This window comes from Enhydra lutris, unplaced genomic scaffold (assembly GCF_002288905.1).
Source record: "Enhydra lutris kenyoni isolate GAN:26980312 unplaced genomic scaffold, ASM228890v2 scaffoldscaffold29, whole genome shotgun sequence".
Classification (NCBI taxonomy): domain Eukaryota; kingdom Metazoa; phylum Chordata; class Mammalia; order Carnivora; family Mustelidae; genus Enhydra; species Enhydra lutris.
Genome location: NW_019154113.1, coordinates 4,497,573 through 4,521,087, shown reverse-complemented (window position 1 = coordinate 4,521,087; position 23,515 = coordinate 4,497,573). Strand labels below are relative to the sequence as shown.

Genomic DNA, 23,515 nt, shown 5'->3' with positions numbered 1-23,515 from the left:
ACTGAGTGGGTGGGAGGGGTGCAAATATTAGCAAAGACGGGATGCAACATGCAACTTTGGGAGAAGGTGGCTGGGGTAAGCTGAGAATAAGATCACTGGGAAACGAACAGGAGGTCACAGGACCAAGATGCCAGGTATTGGAAAGATCAACTTTGTAGTCTCCAAAACCCACCATCTGGTGTGAGATCCTCCAGTCCTGGTCAGGGTATGAGGTGTTTCCACCCCCTCATGGGACATCTTCAGAGTCACAAGAGCATTTCATGGCCTGAATAATCTTCTAAGCCTCATAGCAAACATAGGCAATAATGCTTAGATAAAGTGGAGCTTGAGACACGAGGAGAAAAATGGAAGAACTTTGCCATTTTCCCAAGATCTGTCCAGGTGACGTTTGCGCCACGATGAATGCCGTGGGGACTGAGCACTCTGACATAAGACATGGTCTAAGAAACCATGCCCTAAAGAAATATGTATATTGGTGTGTGTGTATATTTATTTATTTTTACTAATATTTATATATGCAAATATATATTTTTTCAGTAATTAAATCACCGGGCATTACACATTGTGATATTCAGCAAGCAAAGTATGAAAGATAGATTAAATTAAAAAAAAAAAAAAACAGTACTTCTGAATTTAAATTTTTGGATTCATGATAGATTTTATCTTTAAGAAAAATAAACTCATGTTTCCTAGCCCTGCCCATTGATAAGGCCTACCAGTAATGACCACCTAGCAATGATGACCTCCGGGACCCAGATGGTGGGTCTAAACACCCTAGTACTTAGTACTCTAAGTATCATAGGGAACCAGGGCTTATTGGAGGGGTGGCTGACTCCAGGTCTGGGACAGGAAGATGGCCGGAACATCTGACACACCAGAATCAAGGATGCCATCAGATACTCGTGAGGAGAGATTAAAGGGATTTAGGAGTCAACCCAGAGTGGTTCCTGCTGGCCAAGGATAGGGCAGTTGGCCATTAGTAAGAAGAATTGCTGTGGGATGAGACACGTCAAATTTTTTAATTCATGTGTTTCTAATGCTACTTAATAAAAACAAAAATAAATAAATAAAAACAGACAAACTGCGGTTCCTGGGTAGCTCTAGTCAGTTAAGTGTCCAGTTCTTGATTTCAGCTCAGGTCATGACTTCGTGGTCTTTAGATCAAGCCCCACATCGGGCTTCATGTTCAGCAGGGAGTCTGCCTAAAACTCTCTCTCTTTCCCTCTCCCTGTGCCCTCCCTCTGCTCATGCTCTCTAAATAAATTAAGTCTTAAACAAAAGCCCCTCATTGATGACCATTGGAGGCTCTGACCCATTATTTTGAAAACTAGTATATTCAGAAAGAATCAAGGTTTTATTCTGCCTTTCCTATGTGAACTCTACCCCAGGGTAGCAAAAGAGAGAAAAGGAGGAAGTTTCTCTTTTTAGAATAAATGAGGCTAATACATAAATAAAGAATGCCGGAAATAAAATGTCAGCCTTTTGCAATCTCTATTGAAATAATGGATATAAGGCAGTGATCATTCATGATTACAGAAGGAGTGAGAACAGGACATTCCCAACAGAAATCCACACCCCCACTGAGGAAATGTTCTTGCCTAAAAAAAAGCAGACAGAATCTGATCAAGACTCGAGACTTGGGGGAGAAGGGAGACAGATGACACCCCAGGGATGTGGGGACTGCACAGGACACCCCCAGCATTCTCAGCACATAACCTGCCAGAGAAAAAAGAGAAAGGGGAGGGGAAGCCAGTCTATAGACTGAGAGACATAAATGTGCAAAAGATGTGTGTGACCTTGGTCAATAACCTCAGTCTCCACTTCAGACAGTGAGGACACTGGATGCCCATGAAGAATAGTGGGGAGACGGAAATGCGAGGGGCAGGTCAGCTCCAGTGAGCAAACAGTAGCCCTCATAAATGACAGCTTATTAGTTCTCAGAGCACTCGTGTTGGGGGACGTGTTTCAAGGACCCCCAGCTTACTCTGAAATGTACCCATCTGTCTTTAGCCTTGACTTTGTCTGCTCTGATATGGAGGGGCTCCCCTGTTCCTGAGTTGTAGCAGGTAGGGCCAGCGGGAGGGGTGAGTGGCTTTGATGGAAATGCGGCCACCTGTGTCCCTTCTTCACACCGGGGGGCAACTTCTCGGACCCTCCAACATCACAGACAGAAGACAGCCTTTCTTCCCATGGGGAATGCCCTCCCACAGCCCGAACGTTCAAACAAGGGAAGCAGAATCCACCTGCACCCAACGCCGTGAACGGTCCTGGATTCTTTCTGAACGTGGCCAAATTCAACCCTGGGTTGGAGGGGCTGGAGGAGGCAGCTGACGTCCTCCCCCCAAGGCTGCTCAGGCCAAGCCAAGAGAAGGGAGGCCACCACGTGCTGACCCCACAATTGACCCGGATTCTAGGAACTACACGGTGGTGAACACGGAGAAGGGCCTTATGGAAGTACAGAGGATGAGCTGTGCGGGAATGAAGCTGAGCTGCCAGCTCAAGGTCCAGAACTCTCTGTGGACGGCCACCGAGGTAAGTGACCCCACGCAGGGCTCTCATCCAGCTGGGCAACACAGGGCGCAGTCCATGCCGTGTTTATTTTGAGGGGGGGGGGCGATTTAGCAAAGAGGATCACAGGATGCCCAGGTACGTGGGATTACCAGATAACCCCAGCCCGCACGTGTGAGACCCCCAGAGCAGTGCCAGCAGCCCTGGGAAGAAGCAGCAGCGCAGCGTGTCCCCAAAGGTAACGACCGGCCTTGTCCCTGCGCGAGACCTGGACTCAGTCGAGAGAAGTCTCAGGGGCGGGATCCCCGCGAAAGGAGAACTCCATTAGGCTGGTGAAGTCACCGGGTTTCTTATAGCACTGCAGGGTCTCCCCAGCCAATCCTCCACTCAGCCCTGAAGGCATTTTGCCTTCACATCAAGGAAGTCAGCCGAAGGCCCTGGGAGCTGTCTTCTGAGAAATCCAGAGGGACAGGCCCCAGTGAATGCTCTGACGCTCTAGAGCTGTGTGGGGCGTGGCGAGGGGGCGGGGCATTGGTGCCTCCCGCCCCGCCTCTCAGAGGACAGACACATGTGTCTGCCAGAAGGCTCATCCCAGTGTAAGTCCCGGTAGTGAAAACTTGGGAACAGACCGAGCTCTGACAGCAGGTTAGGCTGTGCCGCCCCCCCCCCGCCCCCCGCCCCCCGGCGATGGGCAGTACGCTCACACACGCTTCCCTCCACCTGCCATGAGTTGTAACGGGAAAGGTGAGGGAACAGCACAGTCAGGCAGTCCCACTTGGGCCGGGAATGCGGAGACACACACACAGACACTCAGGGGAAACGAAGTCTGGGCCCCAAGTCCCCGTGGTGGTTTTCTCCAGGTAACAGGGTAGGGGCGATTCTATATTTCTTCTTTAAACTCGTGTCATTTTCAAGATCCCTGCAAAGCACAGGAAGATGCAACCAGCCAACCAGAAAGGCCTGGTCAAGGTTGCTTCCTAAGGCACAAAGGGATTCCCAAGGCAGAAGGGACCCTGAGAGAAAATGGCAGGCATGTTCCCACTGGGGTCTTACATTGGCTTGTCTACCTCTATAGGACCAGAAGATCTACATCTATAGCCTCAAGGGCATGTGCCCCTTAAACACACCCCAACGGGCTTTGGACACCCCGGCGGTCGTCACCTGCTTGTTGGCAGTGCCTGTTATTAAAAAGGTGAGGTCGGGCGGGGGGGAGGTGGATGCCCTTCTGTTGGGGTGTCCCCCCTAGGCTTGGGGGTGGGGGTATGAGAAGCGGGAGCAAAGCCAGTTCCTCTTGGTCCACCGAGCCCGGGGTCAGGTCCCAGTCAGCCTCAGAGAGACAGACCATCATGAGTGCCTTTTCAGGACCCCATGGCACTCGCAGAGCAGAACTCAGGGCTGAGGGGAAAGCTTGCATTCCACCTGCAAATACCACAGTCCCAGATTCAGGTGAAGCGCTTTTGGGGTACAGATGGTATAAATAGCCATTGCACGTGTGCCCTTCCCCTTCGGGTAGCAGTGGACATGTGCAGGCAGCCCTGCCCACACCCCTGGGGAGCAGCCAGCTCCACGTGCCTCTGGAGTTCCCACAGTCAGCCCTACACCTTGGGTCCCTCTTTGTCTTTGATCTTCTAGCCCCCACCTCTCTGAAATGGAGCCCCAGGTGGTCAATCCCCACAGCCTGGGTCTCCGGCACCTCTGCAGGGTGGACAAGCCTCCCCGCCCATCCAGCACCGCACTCTGGGGTGACCCTTCTTGCTAGGAATGCACCTCTGCCACACCACCTTTTATTCAGTTCTCAAGGTCAGGGACCACCGAGCCTGCTCTGAGAAGCTGCCCCAGCCCTTCAGTGGTGCCATCTGGCTTCTCGGGCCTCCGACCCCAGGCACTGCTCTTCTGCCTTCGCCCCCTACCCTGCCGCCCCATCCCCTGCTGGTCCTCCCTGCTCCTCGTCAACGCTCAGGGTGTCATTATTAGTGGTGTTTGGTTAAAACATGTTGGCTGTCATCATCCAATTTCAGTTTTCCCATCTGGAAAACAAGGATAAGAAGAGGTTGAAAAGGGTTCTCCGAGCATAACATCCTCCAAGCTCTGGACCTGTGCACTTGGATAAATGTGAGAGCATTATTATGACTTCTTAACAGTCGTGAAATAGATATGCTCTTTGCCCAACTACAGTCTATTTCTTTAAAAAAAATTTTTTTAAAAGTCTGAAATGAACCCTAGAATCATTTACGACCATGCCCCATGGGCGAGGCTGGGCAGCTCGGGACCCCGTCTGCCCAGAGCCCAGGAGGACATGACACAAAGCGTTATTTAAGGCCACTGCTGGCCAGAGCCCCCGAACCAGGGCACCACCACCCGCACAACCAAGGGGAATAAAGCGGGCTCTGTGCGGAGCCTCCCTGTCAGCATGCCTGTGCCTCGGAGGCTGTGCTGCCCGTGGCCACGACGGCAGGCCCCTGCATTCTTGCACGCGCACATTCACACCCAGCCGGACCGTGGGGCTCACCGCCCTGACTGGGGCCCAGAGCTGGGATTCAGATAGAGACACTGCTCCTATTTGCTTTGGCTGCCTTCTTCCCGAAATTTCTGAGGATGGATTTTGATAAATGTTCTTAGGGCTCATTGACCTTGCTGTTGTGCTTTCGTTACCTTGGACAGCCTGGCCTCCCCAGTTCCCAGGTAGCTCCAGGTCCCAGAAAGGGGACTTTCTGTTGCCCACCCGTGCTGGCACGAAGCCTGGGTCCCTGCTCTGTGGTGGCTTTGGCTTTGTTCTCCTGAACTCCTCCCTCCCACCTCAGCCCTTGCCAGGCATCTGGGCTCAGCAGCTGCCCTCTGTTCCCAGCTCTGCAGAGATGCTCCAGGGAGGCCTGGGGTGGGCCCAGCGTCCAGCACTGTCCCTGCACCTTTGGCTATAGAAGATGGCACGCTTCACTGTGGGGGCAGAGGGCAACCCCAGGACCCTAGCACGGCCATCTAGGCGTTTCAGAATAGGTGTGGGAAGTGGGGGGTGTAGGCATAGGGTCCGAGAAGTGCCTCCATGAGAAGGTTGAGCTGGAAGCGATTTCTTCAAGGGTAGGCTCAGCTGCACACATCATCTGCTGGGGCAGAACGCCAGGTGGATTCACAGAGATGGTCGAGACTCAGTCCTTCCACGTGGCAGGCCCATACCGAGGAGGCAGTGGCGGGCACGCCGAGCCTGCTGTCATGGAGCCCCCATCTTGTGGGGCAGATGGCAGGAGGTCGCAAGCACACCCACATGCTGCCCATGACTGCTGTCACATCGTTAACAAGCAGAGCTCATGGGAAGGAGGGAACCATGTCCTGCCTCTGAAGGAGGCCCGTGTGACCCGATGGATGGATGGATGGATGGATGGATGGATGGATGGATGGATGGATGGATGGTTTGATGGTTGGATAATGGATGAAAAGAAGAAAAGGAAGGAAGGAGGGAAGGATTGGAAGATGGATGGCTAAAGGGACAGAATGATGGTCAAATGGTTGGTTGGAGGTTTGGACAGGTGGGGAGTGAGGGATGCATTGATGGATGGATCGATGACTGTGTCCCTTTGGGCAGGATCCCTGGTCCGATTGGTCTTCTGCTCCCTCCGTCTCAGGGCCAGCTTGTGAAAACTGCTGGGCCTGGGCTGGGGACCTGACTTGGCTTGCCTCTTTGCCCAGGTAGACATGTTCTCCTATGGAATGGTGCTCTACGAGTTGCTGTCGGGACAACGGCCAGCACTGGGCCACCACCAGCTTCAGATTGCCAAGAAGCTGTCCAAGGGCATCCGCCCTGTCCTGGGGCAGCCAGAGGAAGTCCAGTTCCATCGGCTCCAGGCGCTCATGATGGAGTGCTGGGACACGAAGCCTGAGAAGGTACCCGATGGCCTGGGGTCTGGGGGCCTGGCCGCTCGTGCCCCTGTGGTAGTGGAGGCTCTGGATGTCCAGAGCCCACATGTATGTCTACTTGCCCATCCTTTGCTAAGGGTCTAGAACAAATGGGGCAACCCTTCTCTGCAGGAGTCATAATATTTTAAAGCTTAGCTGTTTGGGGTAAGAGGCCAGGGGTTTCAAGGTTAAATAAAATGCATTTATCAAATTAGACAGTATGGATTTGATGTATTGGGAGTAAAATAAGGTCTGAGGAAAATTCTCCACAAGATAGCATGTCTGTGGGCATGGGGGTCGGAATATCAAGTTTAAGCTGATGGGACTGCCTAAGTTCAAGTTCCCATGGAGAGTGAGGACCCAGGCCACCAGACACTCTGGCATCTGGAGTTGTCTTGGCTTCTTCTTCTGAGCAGTTTCTAGTCCTTCCTTCCTTGTTCAAGACCATCGATTTCATGGGCAGGGTAGGCGTCCATCTGGCCACAAGAGACCCTTGCTCACGGCTCTGGTGGCCTCTCTCCCTCAGCGACCGCTGGCCCTGTCGGTGGTGAGCCAGATGAAGGACCCAACTTTTGCCACGTTCATGTACCAGCTACCCTGTGGGAAGCAGACATCCTTCTTCTCCTCCCAAGGCCAGGAGTACATGGTGGTGTTCTGGGACGGGAAAGAGGAGTCCAGGTAATGTCCCGAGGCTGGCCGCACCCTGCTAGTATCGGAGGGGGGGACTATGGAATTGGGGAGCAGTCAGGGATGACCATGCTGAGAGGAGTCTAGTGGACAGTGGGTTGAAAGCCTGGCGGCGTTCGCTCCAGAGAGAAAACTGAGTCCCCACAAATAGAAAGGCATGTAGGCGTTCGTGGTTGAGAGGGGCAAAGAGAAGGGGTGCGTGGGGTCAACAGAGGCCTTTGCTCTTGTACTTATTTTTTCCTTCTTCATTCCCATCCCCTATTTCACCCACCCTCATCCCCCTCCCCTCTTGCAAACAACAGTTTGTTCTCTGTGTTTAGGAGTCTGTTTCTGTTTTATTTTTTCTTTTGTTTTTTAGATTCCACATGTAATTGAAATCATATGGTGTTTGTCTTTCTCTGACTTATTTCACTTAGCATAATGCCTCCAGGTCCAGCCGTGTTGTTGCAAAGGTCAAGATGTCATTCTTTTTAATGGCTGAGTAATATTCCGTGTGTGTGTGTGTGTGTGTGTGTGTGTGTGTGTGTGTGTGTGTGTACCACATCTTTATCCATGCGTCTGTGGATGGACGCTTAGGTTGCTTCCATATTTGGCTACTGTAAAAAATGTTGCAGTGAACAGAGATGCACATATCTTTTCTTTTTTTGTTGTTTTAAATTTATTTGAGAGAGAGCACAAGCACAAACAGGGCCATGGGGGTGGCAGAGGAAAAGGGAGAGGGAGAAGCAGACTTCCCACTAAGCAGAGAACCCAATGCGGGGCTCGATCCTAGAATCCTGGGATCATGACCTGAGCCACAGGCAGCCGCTTAACTGAGCCACCCAGACACCCTGCGAAGCACATATCTTTTCAAATTAGTGTTTTCGGGGCGCCTGGGTGGCTCAGTGGGTTAAGCCGCTGCCTTCAGCTCAGGTCATGATCTCAGGGTCCTGGGATCGAGCCCCACATTGGGCTCTCTGCTCAGCGGGGAGCCTGCTTCCCCCACTCTCTCTGCCTGCTTGTGATCTCTGTCTGTCAAATAAATAAATAAAATCTTAAAAAAAAAAAAAGAACAAATTAGTGTTTTCATATTCTTCAGGTAAATACCCAGAAGTGGAGTTATTGGATCCTATGCTATTTCTATTTTTAATATTTTGAGGAACCTCCATACTGTTTTTCCAGTTCATACCCCCACCAACAGTGCACGAGGGTTCCCTTTCCTCTGCAGTCTCTCCAACACTTGTTGGTTCTCGCCTTTTTTTTTTTTTTTTTTTTTGGTTCTTGTCTTTCTGACACTGCCCTTCTGATAGGTTGAGGTGATACCTCATCATGGGTTTGATTCACAGTCCCCTGATGATCAGTGATGTTGAGCATCTTTTCATATGTCTGTTGGCCCTCTGGATGTCTTCTTTTAAAAAAAAATGTCTATTGAGGTCTTCTGCTTATACTTTATTTTTTTTAAAGATTTTATTTATTTATTTGACAGACAGAGATCACAAGTAGGCAGAGAGGGAGGCAGAGTGGGAGTGGGAAGCAGGCTCCCTGCTAAGCAGAGAGCCCCATGCGGGGCTCAATCCCAGGACCCTAGGATCATGACCTGAGCTGAAGGCAAAGGCTTTAACCCACTGAGCCACCCAGGTGCCCCTTCTGCTCATTTTTTAATCCAATTATTTGTTTTCTTGGTGCTAAATTGTATAAGCTCTTTATATATTTTGGGTGTTAACCCCTTATGTTAACCCATTAATCAAATGATCAGATTTATCATTTGCAAATATCTCCCATTCAGTAGCTTGCCCTTCCGTTTTGCTGATGGTTTCCTTCGCTGTGCCAAAGCTTTTTAGTTTGCTGTGGTCCCAGTTTATGTTTGCTTTTGTTGCCCTTGATTCAGGAGACAGATCCAAAAAATATTGCTAAGCTTGATGTCCCAAGGGTTTACTGCCTCTGTTTTCTCTTAGAAGTTTTATGGTTTCTGGGGCACCTGGGTGGCTCAGTGGGTTAAGCCTCTGCCTTCGGCTCAGGTCATGATCCCAGGGTCCTGGGATTGAGCCCCACATCGGGCTCTCTGCTCAGCAGGACCCTGCTTCCTCCTCTCTTTTTCTCTGCCTGCCTCTCTGTGATCTCTGTCTGTCAAATAAATAAATAAAATCTTTAAAAAAAAAAAAAAAGAAGAAGAAGAAGTTTTATGGTTTCATGTCCCCCCTTTAGGTCTTCGAGTTTATTTTGTGTATTGTGTAAGAAAGTGGCCGGTTTCATTCTTTTGCATGTGGCTGTCAAGTTCTGATTGAACAACACTGATTGAAGAAACTGTCTTCCCACCCATTGTATATTCTTGCCTCCTTTGTTGTGGAGGAACTGACCACATAAGTATGGGTTTATTTCTGGGATCTCTATTCAGTTCTGTTGATCTCTGTGTGTTTTGGGGCCCGTACCATTCTGTTTTGATTACTACGGCTTTGTCATTATGGTTCAAAACCAGGGATTGTGATACTTCCAGCTTTAGTCTTCTGTCTCAAGATTTCTTTGGCTTTTCCAGTCTTTTGTGGCCTCCATACAAATTTTAAGATTATGTGTTCTCGCTCTATGAAAAATGCTGATGCTCTTTTGATAGGGAGAGCATTGAATCTGTAGATGACTTTGGGTAGTATGGACGTTTGAATAATAGTGACTCAACCAGTCCATAAACATGTGTCCCTTTATTTATGTCCTCTTCAGTTTGTTTTATCAATGTCTTTCGCCTCCTGGATTAACTGTATTCCTAGGTATTTTATTCTTTTTGGTGCAACTGTAAATGGAATCATTTTCTTAACTTTTCTTTCTGCTAATGTGCAGAAACACAACAGATTCCTGTGTATTAATTTTGTACCCTGCATCTTTACCCAGGTCACCTATTAGTTGTAATAGTTCTCCCATCCTGGGTGGATTTTAAGATGGGTGCTATTTGCAGCTTGGTGGCAGAAGGAGCAAATAATGCCGGGGGTCAGGGAGAGAGGACAGTGACTGGGGTGGGGTTGTCGAGTAGCGAGAGGGGCAGGGGACCCAGAACCAAGCAGGACTGGTGCCCTTGCATAAGCAATTTGTGGGCCTTCCCTTCTAGTCGCATCTTTTTCTCAGTGAGGTGACAGGAAGGACGAAGCATCGGGATAGGTTTTGAATATTCGAGAAGACCACAACATGTGACATGAGCATGGACACATGAGACCAGGGTGGTGACAGGGCAGCCCTGAGGCCCTCTGGGGGATGGAGGTCATGTGTTGGAAATAAGGCTCATGCACAGGGTTCTGTGCCCCCAGCATGCTTTGCTGCCCCCAGATTGCAAGCTGGGTAACAGTTGGTTTTAAGCAGAGTTGGGTTTTTGGCAGGAGGGAGAGGATAAGATCCCTCTGCTCATGCTCTCTAAATAAATTAAGTCTTAAACAAAATTAAGTCTTAAACATGGGCAGTGCAGGTATTTTCAAAAGGGTCATGATAGAGATGGGTCATAAAATGATGGGGCCATAAAATGGATAAGGAATCATGGAAAGTACCAGAGAGTCCTAGATCTTAGCAGAGTGTAAACAAAACCAAAAACTCTGTGATGTTATGGTAGTGGGTGGAATGTTCTGGAAAACTCAGGGGTAGAGGTCAGAAAATAGATCCTTGACACTGAGTGGGTGGGAGGGGTGCAAATATTAGCAAAGACGGGATGCAACATGCAACTTTGGGAGAAGGTGGCTGGGGTAAGCTGAGAATAAGATCACTGGGAAACGAACAGGAGGTCACAGGACCAAGATGCCAGGTATTGGAAAGATCAACTTTGTAGTCTCCAAAACCCACCATCTGGTGTGAGATCCTCCAGTCCTGGTCAGGGTATGAGGTGTTTCCACCCCCTCATGGGACATCTTCAGAGTCACAAGAGCATTTCATGGCCTGAATAATCTTCTAAGCCTCATAGCAAACATAGGCAATAATGCTTAGATAAAGTGGAGCTTGAGACACGAGGAGAAAAATGGAAGAACTTTGCCATTTTCCCAAGATCTGTCCAGGTGACGTTTGCGCCACGATGAATGCCGTGGGGACTGAGCACTCTGACATAAGACATGGTCTAAGAAACCATGCCCTAAAGAAATATGTATATTGGTGTGTGTGTATATTTATTTATTTTTACTAATATTTATATATGCAAATATATATTTTTTCAGTAATTAAATCACCGGGCATTACACATTGTGATATTCAGCAAGCAAAGTATGAAAGATAGATTAAATTAAAAAAAAAAAAAAAACAGTACTTCTGAATTTAAATTTTTGGATTCATGATAGATTTTATCTTTAAGAAAAATAAACTCATGTTTCCTAGCCCTGCCCATTGATAAGGCCTACCAGTAATGACCACCTAGCAATGATGACCTCCGGGACCCAGATGGTGGGTCTAAACACCCTAGTACTTAGTACTCTAAGTATCATAGGGAACCAGGGCTTATTGGAGGGGTGGCTGACTCCAGGTCTGGGACAGGAAGATGGCCGGAACATCTGACACACCAGAATCAAGGATGCCATCAGATACTCGTGAGGAGAGATTAAAGGGATTTAGGAGTCAACCCAGAGTGGTTCCTGCTGGCCAAGGATAGGGCAGTTGGCCATTAGTAAGAAGAATTGCTGTGGGATGAGACACGTCAAATTTTTTAATTCATGTGTTTCTAATGCTACTTAATAAAAACAAAAATAAATAAATAAAAACAGACAAACTGCGGTTCCTGGGTAGCTCTAGTCAGTTAAGTGTCCAGTTCTTGATTTCAGCTCAGGTCATGACTTCGTGGTCTTTAGATCAAGCCCCACATCGGGCTTCATGTTCAGCAGGGAGTCTGCCTAAAACTCTCTCTCTTTCCCTCTCCCTGTGCCCTCCCTCTGCTCATGCTCTCTAAATAAATTAAGTCTTAAACAAAAGCCCCTCATTGATGACCATTGGAGGCTCTGACCCATTATTTTGAAAACTAGTATATTCAGAAAGAATCAAGGTTTTATTCTGCCTTTCCTATGTGAACTCTACCCCAGGGTAGCAAAAGAGAGAAAAGGAGGAAGTTTCTCTTTTTAGAATAAATGAGGCTAATACATAAATAAAGAATGCCGGAAATAAAATGTCAGCCTTTTGCAATCTCTATTGAAATAATGGATATAAGGCAGTGATCATTCATGATTACAGAAGGAGTGAGAACAGGACATTCCCAACAGAAATCCACACCCCCACTGAGGAAATGTTCTTGCCTAAAAAAAAGCAGACAGAATCTGATCAAGACTCGAGACTTGGGGGAGAAGGGAGACAGATGACACCCCAGGGATGTGGGGACTGCACAGGACACCCCCAGCATTCTCAGCACATAACCTGCCAGAGAAAAAAGAGAAAGGGGAGGGGAAGCCAGTCTATAGACTGAGAGACATAAATGTGCAAAAGATGTGTGTGACCTTGGTCAATAACCTCAGTCTCCACTTCAGACAGTGAGGACACTGGATGCCCATGAAGAATAGTGGGGAGACGGAAATGCGAGGGGCAGGTCAGCTCCAGTGAGCAAACAGTAGCCCTCATAAATGACAGCTTATTAGTTCTCAGAGCACTCGTGTTGGGGGACGTGTTTCAAGGACCCCCAGCTTACTCTGAAATGTACCCATCTGTCTTTAGCCTTGACTTTGTCTGCTCTGATATGGAGGGGCTCCCCTGTTCCTGAGTTGTAGCAGGTAGGGCCAGCGGGAGGGGTGAGTGGCTTTGATGGAAATGCGGCCACCTGTGTCCCTTCTTCACACCGGGGGGCAACTTCTCGGACCCTCCAACATCACAGACAGAAGACAGCCTTTCTTCCCATGGGGAATGCCCTCCCACAGCCCGAACGTTCAAACAAGGGAAGCAGAATCCACCTGCACCCAACGCCGTGAACGGTCCTGGATTCTTTCTGAACGTGGCCAAATTCAACCCTGGGTTGGAGGGGCTGGAGGAGGCAGCTGACGTCCTCCCCCCAAGGCTGCTCAGGCCAAGCCAAGAGAAGGGAGGCCACCACGTGCTGACCCCACAATTGACCCGGATTCTAGGAACTACACGGTGGTGAACACGGAGAAGGGCCTTATGGAAGTACAGAGGATGAGCTGTGCGGGAATGAAGCTGAGCTGCCAGCTCAAGGTCCAGAACTCTCTGTGGACGGCCACCGAGGTAAGTGACCCCACGCAGGGCTCTCATCCAGCTGGGCAACACAGGGCGCAGTCCATGCCGTGTTTATTTTGAGGGGGGGGGGCGATTTAGCAAAGAGGATCACAGGATGCCCAGGTACGTGGGATTACCAGATAACCCCAGCCCGCACGTGTGAGACCCCCAGAGCAGTGCCAGCAGCCCTGGGAAGAAGCAGCAGCGCAGCGTGTCCCCAAAGGTAACGACCGGCCTTGTCCCTGCGCGAGACCTGGACTCAGTCGAGAGAAGTCTCAGGGGCGGGATCCCCGCGAAAGGAGAACTCCATTAGGCTGGTGAAGTCACCGGGTTTCTTATAGCACTGCAGGGTCTCCCCAGCCAATCCTCCACTCAGCCCTGAAGGCATTTTGCCTTCACATCAAGGAAGTCAGCCGAAGGCCCTGGGAGCTGTCTTCTGAGAAATCCAGAGGGACAGGCCCCAGTGAATGCTCTGACGCTCTAGAGCTGTGTGGGGCGTGGCGAGGGGGCGGGGCATTGGTGCCTCCCGCCCCGCCTCTCAGAGGACAGACACATGTGTCTGCCAGAAGGCTCATCCCAGTGTAAGTCCCGGTAGTGAAAACTTGGGAACAGACCGAGCTCTGACAGCAGGTTAGGCTGTGCCGCCCCCCCCCCGCCCCCCGCCCCCCGGCGATGGGCAGTACGCTCACACACGCTTCCCTCCACCTGCCATGAGTTGTAACGGGAAAGGTGAGGGAACAGCACAGTCAGGCAGTCCCACTTGGGCCGGGAATGCGGAGACACACACACAGACACTCAGGGGAAACGAAGTCTGGGCCCCAAGTCCCCGTGGTGGTTTTCTCCAGGTAACAGGGTAGGGGCGATTCTATATTTCTTCTTTAAACTCGTGTCATTTTCAAGATCCCTGCAAAGCACAGGAAGATGCAACCAGCCAACCAGAAAGGCCTGGTCAAGGTTGCTTCCTAAGGCACAAAGGGATTCCCAAGGCAGAAGGGACCCTGAGAGAAAATGGCAGGCATGTTCCCACTGGGGTCTTACATTGGCTTGTCTACCTCTATAGGACCAGAAGATCTACATCTATAGCCTCAAGGGCATGTGCCCCTTAAACACACCCCAACGGGCTTTGGACACCCCGGCGGTCGTCACCTGCTTGTTGGCAGTGCCTGTTATTAAAAAGGTGAGGTCGGGCGGGGGGGAGGTGGATGCCCTTCTGTTGGGGTGTCCCCCCTAGGCTTGGGGGTGGGGGTATGAGAAGCGGGAGCAAAGCCAGTTCCTCTTGGTCCACCGAGCCCGGGGTCAGGTCCCAGTCAGCCTCAGAGAGACAGACCATCATGAGTGCCTTTTCAGGACCCCATGGCACTCGCAGAGCAGAACTCAGGGCTGAGGGGAAAGCTTGCATTCCACCTGCAAATACCACAGTCCCAGATTCAGGTGAAGCGCTTTTGGGGTACAGATGGTATAAATAGCCATTGCACGTGTGCCCTTCCCCTTCGGGTAGCAGTGGACATGTGCAGGCAGCCCTGCCCACACCCCTGGGGAGCAGCCAGCTCCACGTGCCTCTGGAGTTCCCACAGTCAGCCCTACACCTTGGGTCCCTCTTTGTCTTTGATCTTCTAGCCCCCACCTCTCTGAAATGGAGCCCCAGGTGGTCAATCCCCACAGCCTGGGTCTCCGGCACCTCTGCAGGGTGGACAAGCCTCCCCGCCCATCCAGCACCGCACTCTGGGGTGACCCTTCTTGCTAGGAATGCACCTCTGCCACACCACCTTTTATTCAGTTCTCAAGGTCAGGGACCACCGAGCCTGCTCTGAGAAGCTGCCCCAGCCCTTCAGTGGTGCCATCTGGCTTCTCGGGCCTCCGACCCCAGGCACTGCTCTTCTGCCTTCGCCCCCTACCCTGCCGCCCCATCCCCTGCTGGTCCTCCCTGCTCCTCGTCAACGCTCAGGGTGTCATTATTAGTGGTGTTTGGTTAAAACATGTTGGCTGTCATCATCCAATTTCAGTTTTCCCATCTGGAAAACAAGGATAAGAAGAGGTTGAAAAGGGTTCTCCGAGCATAACATCCTCCAAGCTCTGGACCTGTGCACTTGGATAAATGTGAGAGCATTATTATGACTTCTTAACAGTCGTGAAATAGATATGCTCTTTGCCCAACTACAGTCTATTTCTTTAAAAAAAATTTTTTTAAAAGTCTGAAATGAACCCTAGAATCATTTACGACCATGCCCCATGGGCGAGGCTGGGCAGCTCGGGACCCCGTCTGCCCAGAGCCCAGGAGGACATGACACAAAGCGTTATTTAAGGCCACTGCTGGCCAGAGCCCCCGAACCAGGGCACCACCACCCGCACAACCAAGGGGAATAAAGCGGGCTCTGTGCGGAGCCTCCCTGTCAGCATGCCTGTGCCTCGGAGGCTGTGCTGCCCGTGGCCACGACGGCAGGCCCCTGCATTCTTGCACGCGCACATTCACACCCAGCCGGACCGTGGGGCTCACCGCCCTGACTGGGGCCCAGAGCTGGGATTCAGATAGAGACACTGCTCCTATTTGCTTTGGCTGCCTTCTTCCCGAAATTTCTGAGGATGGATTTTGATAAATGTTCTTAGGGCTCATTGACCTTGCTGTTGTGCTTTCGTTACCTTGGACAGCCTGGCCTCCCCAGTTCCCAGGTAGCTCCAGGTCCCAGAAAGGGGACTTTCTGTTGCCCACCCGTGCTGGCACGAAGCCTGGGTCCCTGCTCTGTGGTGGCTTTGGCTTTGTTCTCCTGAACTCCTCCCTCCCACCTCAGCCCTTGCCAGGCATCTGGGCTCAGCAGCTGCCCTCTGTTCCCAGCTCTGCAGAGATGCTCCAGGGAGGCCTGGGGTGGGCCCAGCGTCCAGCACTGTCCCTGCACCTTTGGCTATAGAAGATGGCACGCTTCACTGTGGGGGCAGAGGGCAACCCCAGGACCCTAGCACGGCCATCTAGGCGTTTCAGAATAGGTGTGGGAAGTGGGGGGTGTAGGCATAGGGTCCGAGAAGTGCCTCCATGAGAAGGTTGAGCTGGAAGCGATTTCTTCAAGGGTAGGCTCAGCTGCACACATCATCTGCTGGGGCAGAACGCCAGGTGGATTCACAGAGATGGTCGAGACTCAGTCCTTCCACGTGGCAGGCCCATACCGAGGAGGCAGTGGCGGGCACGCCGAGCCTGCTGTCATGGAGCCCCCATCTGGTGGGGCAGATGGCAGGAGGTCGCAAGTACACCCACATGCTGCCCATGACTGCTGTCACATCGTTAACAAGCAGAGCTCATGGGAAGGAGGGAACCATGTCCTGCCTCTGAAGGAGGCCCGTGTGACCCGAGGCAGAAGGCAGTCCCCTCCCGCTCACACTGCCGGAAGCCAGCCTGCAGGCAGGCCCCTTGATTCAGGACACACCCGCCCTTCCCCCATGTGCCAGGGACCACGCTCTTCCCCTGCACGCTCCTCTCCTGCTCCTGGCAGGGAGGGTGGGTGTGGCTCTTCTGGGCCTGAGTTGCACCTGCTCTGGGAGCATGCCCGTAAGCTCCTGCTGGCGGCTCTCTGCCTTTCTGGGAACATCACTCCTCTGAGGGTGCTGGGGTCAGTGCAAAGAGGAGTTTTGTGCCCACTCCGCTTCTCTCCCGGCCTGCGGGAGGCTCACGGGCAGTCCTGTCTTCTCCTCGCAGAATTCCTACCTGGTGCTGGCAGGCCTGGATGACGGGCTTGTGGCAGTGTTTCCTGTGGTGCGGGGTGCCCCGGACAACAGCTGCTCCTACCTGTGCTCACACACGGCCAACAGGTCCAAGTTCAGCATCCCAGATGAAGACACGCGGCAGAACCCCTACCCCGTGAAGGCCATGGAGGTGGTCAACAGCGGTTCCGAGGTCTGGTACAGCAACGGGCCAGGCCTACTGGTCATTGACTGTGCGGCCCTGGAGATCAGCAGGAGGCTGGAGCCCTACTTGGCCCCTTCGGTGGTCACCTCGGTCGTGTGCAGCTCCGAGTGCCGTGGGGAGGAGGTCGTCTGGTGCCTGGATGACAGGGCCAACTCGCTGGTGATGTACCATGCGGCCACCTACCAGCTGTGTGCCTGGTACTTCTGTGGGGACCCCAGCCCGCTCAGAGACATGTTTCCAGTGCGCCCTCTGGGTCCGGAGTCCCCGGGCAGCCACGCAGCCGGCTCCAAAGAGCCCGAGGGGGACTCCATCGCGGACGTGAGCATCATGTACAGCGAGGAGCTAGGCACACAGATCCTGACGCACCAGGACTCACTGACTGACTACTGCTCCATGTCCTCCTACTCCTCATCCTCTCCCCACCGGGCCCCCGCATCCTCCTCCAGCCTGCCCTGCTCTCCGGCCAGCTCTTCCAGCGTGCCTTTCTCCACCGACTGTGAGGACTCCGACCGGCTGCATGAGCCCGCCGCGGGCTCCGACAGGTCTGAGCACGACCTGACGCCCGTGGACGGGGACGCCTTCAGCCAGCACCTGCAGGCCGTGAGGATCCTAGCCGTGAAAGACGTCATCTGGGTCCCCAGGTACGTTTCCCCGCGAGTGGGGCAACTCTCCCGTACTGCCCACGGGAGCTTGCCGAGGCCACCATGCTCCCTGTGTTCTGGAGCCTGGAGGGATCTCTTTAGGAAACCTGAGAAGGGCCCCCACAAGTGCTCATCTGCCCCCCGAGGACCGCCAGGCAGAGCCCTGGTCTGCAGCGATTCGGTTTCCCGCTGGGAAAGGCCTCCTGGGCCCGGCCGCGGCGCCCTCGCGGTAACCCAATCCGTTCTCAGAGACGGCGCATTTGTTGCCTCGCCTCTGTGCGCGCTGGCTCAGTTTCCCCCCGAGAGCACGGCCCTGGACAAAACGCTTCCCCTTCTGGGGTTTGGTTTCGCAGGCGCGGCGGCGATGTCATTGTCATAGGCCTGGAGAAGGACGCCGGGGGCCAGCGGGGCCGCGTCCTCGCCGTCTTAAAAGCCCGGGAGCTGACTCCGCACGGGTAAGCCTGAAGGTGCCTCCTTTAGGCCCCCCAGCTGTGGTGCGGGGAATCAGGACCCCTCTGCCAGCACCCCCTACACACGCAGCGGCTTCTCACCCTTCTGTCCTCTACCAATAAATACCACGGTGGCCAGAAGGCAGAGAAGGAACAAGATGAGGTCCTCCATGCAGCTCCTCGGAGCCTGATCAGCAAATACTAGCTGAACCGGGCATCACGGGTCATGGGTCCACAGATCATGGCTGGCTGTTTCTGGGGTTCCCAGTGCACCTGCGGACTGAGGGTCCTGCCTGGGGTCCATAGGTCCAGGGATGGAGTTCAGCTGCCATTGAAACGAGGAGCTGACTGATTCACTGTTCTTCCCACCAAGTAGGAGGGCTCTTTCCGGGGTCTCCACCTGCCCAGACAGCCCCTAGGGGAGGCACAGACCTGGCACACACAACCTCTCCCTGTGCCCAAGCCCAGGCTCTGCCTTGGCTCCATACCCATCTGTCAGGGGGCCCTACCAGGAGGCAGACCAGACTCCACTGTGAGGGCTGTTCTGGGGCAAGACAGCCTATCCGGATGCAGTGTGCATGGCTATGGGCGTGGGAGGCTGGCACTGGCCAGTATCCCCAGAGTCCCCTGCCAGCCGGCAGTATGCACACCTCACTTTGTCTACTGAGCCCCATCCCGCGAACCTCCTTGATGGAGAAATGTCATGTGGCCTGTTTGCCCCAGAGCAGGGTAATGGTGAAAGAGGAAACATCTGTGGCAGGTCCCTTTCCTTGCCTGAAAGCACAGGGCATCCTCAAGGACCCACCAGATCCACTGACGCCTGGTCTGCCAATGATTCCAGAAACAAGATCTAGGATGTGTTCTGTGTGTGTGTGTGTGTGTGTGTGTGCGCGCGCGCGCGCGCACGCTGAGCCGCAGCTGAGTTTGTGGGTGAAGTAGTGACGACATCACAGGTCGGGGGGTCGGGGGGCTTCTGGGGAAGCAGGCATGTCTGTAGAGCCCAGGCCTGTGGACCTCACCTTGCCCATCATTATGTCCCGAAGTTTTTCACTGCTGGTGTTCTCCTGTGCAGCCCCCAAAGGCAGGTTTACTCTCTGTAGGGAGAAAGCAGCCCAGGCAGCCAGCTGACACTGAGGGGCATAGCCCGATCCCACCAGCCTTTTGCCATGCATCTGAGACATCGATTCTCTTAGCAGATAACTAGTGAATTCCTGTAGCGTGCACGGCCCTGAGGTGGCCAGAGGTCCTGCATGTCATACCGGTTTGCACACTGGCCACAGGGTAAGGCGGTGAGCGCTGGGACATGGGCTGCCCGCTCCGGCTGAGGCCCAGCAGGAAACCTGTGGTGTGTGCACAGATCGGCAAAACAATCCACAGCCTCCGAAAACAAATGTGTATAGTTAGGGCATGTTGGCACGGGTTTCTGTCGGTTACACCGCCCTGGATTTCCTAAGCACCGAGAACTTAGCGTGGGAGGAAGAGCTGGGCCTGAGCTGACAGCAAGGAGAACCGAGTCAGTGCTTCAAATCCGTTAGTGTCCGCTGACAAGCAGCAGTCGGAGGTGATGGTGCTTTCTGGACACTTGCGGGTCTCAGTCCAGTGACAGAGGCTCTCTGGGGAGTGAGTCCCTTGCAGACGGTCCCCATGCACACGAAGGGATGCCCTAGGCTCTTCTTTAGTTAGGAAGCCTCCGCCCATGGGCCAGACCCCCGGGGGAAGCAGGTGCAACAGAGCACAGCCTGCCACCGGGCTAGGATGTGCAGATGCCCCTCCTCAGCCAGGCTTCCAAGAAGTTGCACACTGAGGGTCCTGGCCCCAACCAAGTGGGGACCCCTGTAGATTTTCTCAGACCCTTCCTTTCTCTGTAGGGTGCTTGTGGATGCAGCTGTGGTGGCAAAGGACACAGTCGTGTGTGGCTTCGAGAACGAAAACACGGAGTGGTGCCTCGCTGTCTGGAGGGGCTGGGGCACCAGGGAGTTTGACATTTTCTACCAGTCCTATGAGGAGCTGGGCAGGCTGGAGGCTTGCACGCGGAAGAGGAGGTGATTCCTATGGAATGACAGTCATGGAGACCTGGCTGCCCTGGGCCACCCCTCCACCTGCCGCCTGCTGCCCCCTGAGGACCCAGAAGACCCTGAAACATTTGCTGCTAGAAGTGCTGAGGAGTCACCACCTTGGCCGTGGTCTGGGGGGCTCCCCGGTTCTCCAGGGCAGAGCTAGCTGCCTACCTCCATTCTCCCATTACGGGTTTTACAACCCAAGAGAAGACGGTGGGGCCTGGTTGGGAGCCACTGCCCCTGCTTCCTCCCTGGAAGTCCAGGAGCGGGGGAGGGGGGCCAGGCTCCGGCCTGGGTCACACAAAGCAGGGCTGGGTCTTCCCAGTCCCTCCCCAGGTCTCAGATGGAATTACACTAGATGCTCTCAGCTGGGGAGCAGTTTGGGGCAGGGGCGGGAGGGTGCCGTGACCTCTGCCCCTTCCCCCAGTGGTCTCCAGGCTCTCAGCCCATTTCACAAGTCCCTGGGGCCCTGGGGCCCCACTTGGGCAAGCTGAGATCAGATGTCTCCTGCTCAGGAAAGTCTCTGTGTGAGAAGCCCTCAGAAGGACGTCGGGGAGGAGCACTGCCCAATCTGGGGGATGAATGAGTTCATTTAAGTGACACAGCCAGAAAGCCAAGAGCTCGAGCAGGGCCCAGAGCACCCACTCGGCCCCTACATTCTTCTCCTGCCGACAAAAGGCCGGGGAAACTCAATCAGTGGGACTTAAGAAAGGGCCGTGTGTTTATAGCTTCATAAAGTAAACTCGGACGCAGCTGGAGCACAAGCCCTGTTTGTTTGCACGTAATAGTCTTGTTTATCACTTTAACAAATTAAGTAATAGCTCGGTGGTTAGGCTCCGGTTGTAAAATCACTTCGTTCGGAGCTTCCACCAAATTAGGCGTTGGCTCAGCATTGACGGCAGTCATGGACAGCGAAGTCCAAGGAGCAAAATGGTTAATGGGGGATTTATGGGTCTGAGAGCCACCGTTTGTATAAATTAATGCACACACATGTGCCCACGGATCATGTGGCTCCCGAAAGTAATCATCGGAGGCCACTGGACCCGGAACGGTGGTGTGAACGTGAGCTCATCCTCTGGTTCAAGTTGTAGACCTTTTTCTAAAATTAAGTTATGCAGATCAGACTTAAGATTGGCTGGGATATGTGGGCAAAGGTGGTTCCTTTTATTTGAAAATAAACCAGTTCTCTTGAGAATGATGTCAGCCTCTGTAGAATGTGTTGGAAGGACCCAGGCCCACTTGCTGCCAGGGTGGAATGGGCAGCACCCCCCTACTGGCGCACAGCTGTCCCCATCCAAGCAGCCCCATGGCAGCCCCCCACACCCCCAGTGCACAGCTGTCCCCATGCAATCAGCCCCATCGCAGCTTCCGTGAGCAGAGACAGCCGCTGCATCAGCCTCAGCCCACCCACTTCCTTTCGCTGCTGGCCTGGGCATCGAGTCCAATGGGGACTGCAGGCCTATGCCTCCCACATCCTGCTGTGGTCCCTCAGCTCGGCCTTGGTGCTCATCACTCTCCTTCCTTGCCATCCCGGTACCCCACAGCTGCCCACTGCTCCCCACATGCAAACCGGGTCCCATCCTTCCCCCACCCCCATTCCATGCTCTACCACCTACAGCCAGACTGCTAGGCCAATGCTCAGGGCCCCCACCATCCAGTCCTAACCCACTTTCTGACCTGGCCTCCTCCCAGCCTGAGGCCCAAAGCTGCCGCGAGGACAGGCCGGGTGTTTAGGCCATGGCCTCCCGGAGCCAGCTTAGGGCACCTCTGCACAAAAGTCAGAAACCTGTGCAGAAATGGTTTCACTACATAAAAATTAGAAACAGAAAAACTACCACAGAGTCAAAAGACAGTCAACTGGAGAAAAAAATGTTGGTGACAAATGAGAGCCAAATAGCTAATTTATCTTATATGCAAAGAGTTGGTACTATCGACAAGAAAGAGAAAACACAAAAGGAAAACAGGAAGAGGACATAAATAGCACTCACCCTCCCCCAACAGTTGGGAAGTAGTCATGAGGACAACAACAAAATGTCCTTTACCCCTCATGTTGGCATTCCTGTGGGGATCCAAGGATGCCATGTTGAAAGGTCCACCCGTGCAAAGGCCCTGTGGTGGGAATGAGCTGCTGTGCCAGAAGGACAGATGAAGAGCTGGTGGGGCTGGAGTATTTGTAAGAAGGGGGAGCTCAGAGGCCTGCTAGGCATGGCTTTGTAGGCATAGCTATCCATCAAAGCTGCTGGTAGTTTTAAGCAGGGATGTTTGGTGACCTAATTGTCTTTAACTCTTTGCTGAGTGGCAAGTGGGCTAAAGGGGAGCTAATTGACAGTCAGGCCACCCCTTAGAGGGCATTTTGGCCATACCCATCAAAATTTCAAATGCACATACCCTTTGGCGTAACAGTCCCACTTCAACATTTGATCCTAAACCTTCCGTGAAAGGGCCCGATGCTACAGAACAAGAGTGTCATGGTGCATCACCTGTAGTGGCCCCAAACAGGAGACGACCTAAACCTCTAGCAGGAGGAAAGGAAAAAATGTCTGACCGGCCAACCCTGCCGTCCTCTGCAGCTGGTCAGAGAACGGAACGGGGCGGTGCCAGAGGTCCTGCTCTGCCATGTTCTCCGGGGTGTCATAAATGCATTGTTTTCCTAAAAAGCGACTCACAGTGTGGTGTGTATATAGTTACTCTTTGAGTGAAAAAAGTAAAGCTCCATGGGCATGCGCAGGGGAAATATCCCGAAAGGTGCCCAGGAGTCTGGCAGACATTGGCTGCCCCTGGGGAGGAGAGTCGAGGCTGGCATAGAGCAGGAGGTCTCCAGGTTTTGTTTTATACTTCCTCACTGCACTGTTTAAATCATAGATAAGCCTTTCCGTGACGGTAAGCCAGGCTGGGAGGGACTTCTCCCCAGGGCCCCAGGAAGGACACTCCTCGACCTTGGTGTCCAGAGGTCACAGGAAGTTCCCAAGGAGAATATCAGGTCCCAGGGACGGGGCCAGTAATCTATCACATCCACCTGACCCCATGGCTTGGCTCAAACAGAAACCACGCCCCCTCGCCCGGCTGTCCTTGGCTGAGAGTCCCAGGCTGAGGAGGACAGGTGGGAGGGACTGGGAACAGTTGACAAAGGCCAATGGACTCTGTCCCCAGTCTGCCCTTGCCCTGGTGTTGTGGACACGTGCAGCCCAGCTGCAGGGTCAACACCCACCACACCCACCAGATGAGCACCCAGCCTCCTCCCAACTCCCG

The 23,515-nt window shown here is 53.1% G+C and overlaps 1 protein-coding gene across 1 annotated transcript in view; it reads left to right on the top strand.

Annotated features, from left to right (window-relative positions):
* Positions 1–21,458, top strand: part of LOC111152708 (leucine rich repeat kinase 1) — a 127,898-nt gene extending 106,440 nt beyond the window's left edge. The window contains exons 29-33 of the mRNA XM_022511281.1: positions 2,415–2,532; positions 3,584–3,700; positions 16,910–17,760; positions 18,114–18,215; positions 20,078–21,458. Coding sequence (XP_022366989.1) covers positions 2,415–2,532; positions 3,584–3,700; positions 16,910–17,760; positions 18,114–18,215; positions 20,078–20,255 — 1,366 coding nt within the window. The 3' untranslated portion in view covers positions 20,256–21,458. The remainder of the gene's footprint in view (positions 1–2,414; positions 2,533–3,583; positions 3,701–16,909; positions 17,761–18,113; positions 18,216–20,077) is intronic.
* Positions 21,459–23,515: the final 2,057 nt, after the last annotated feature.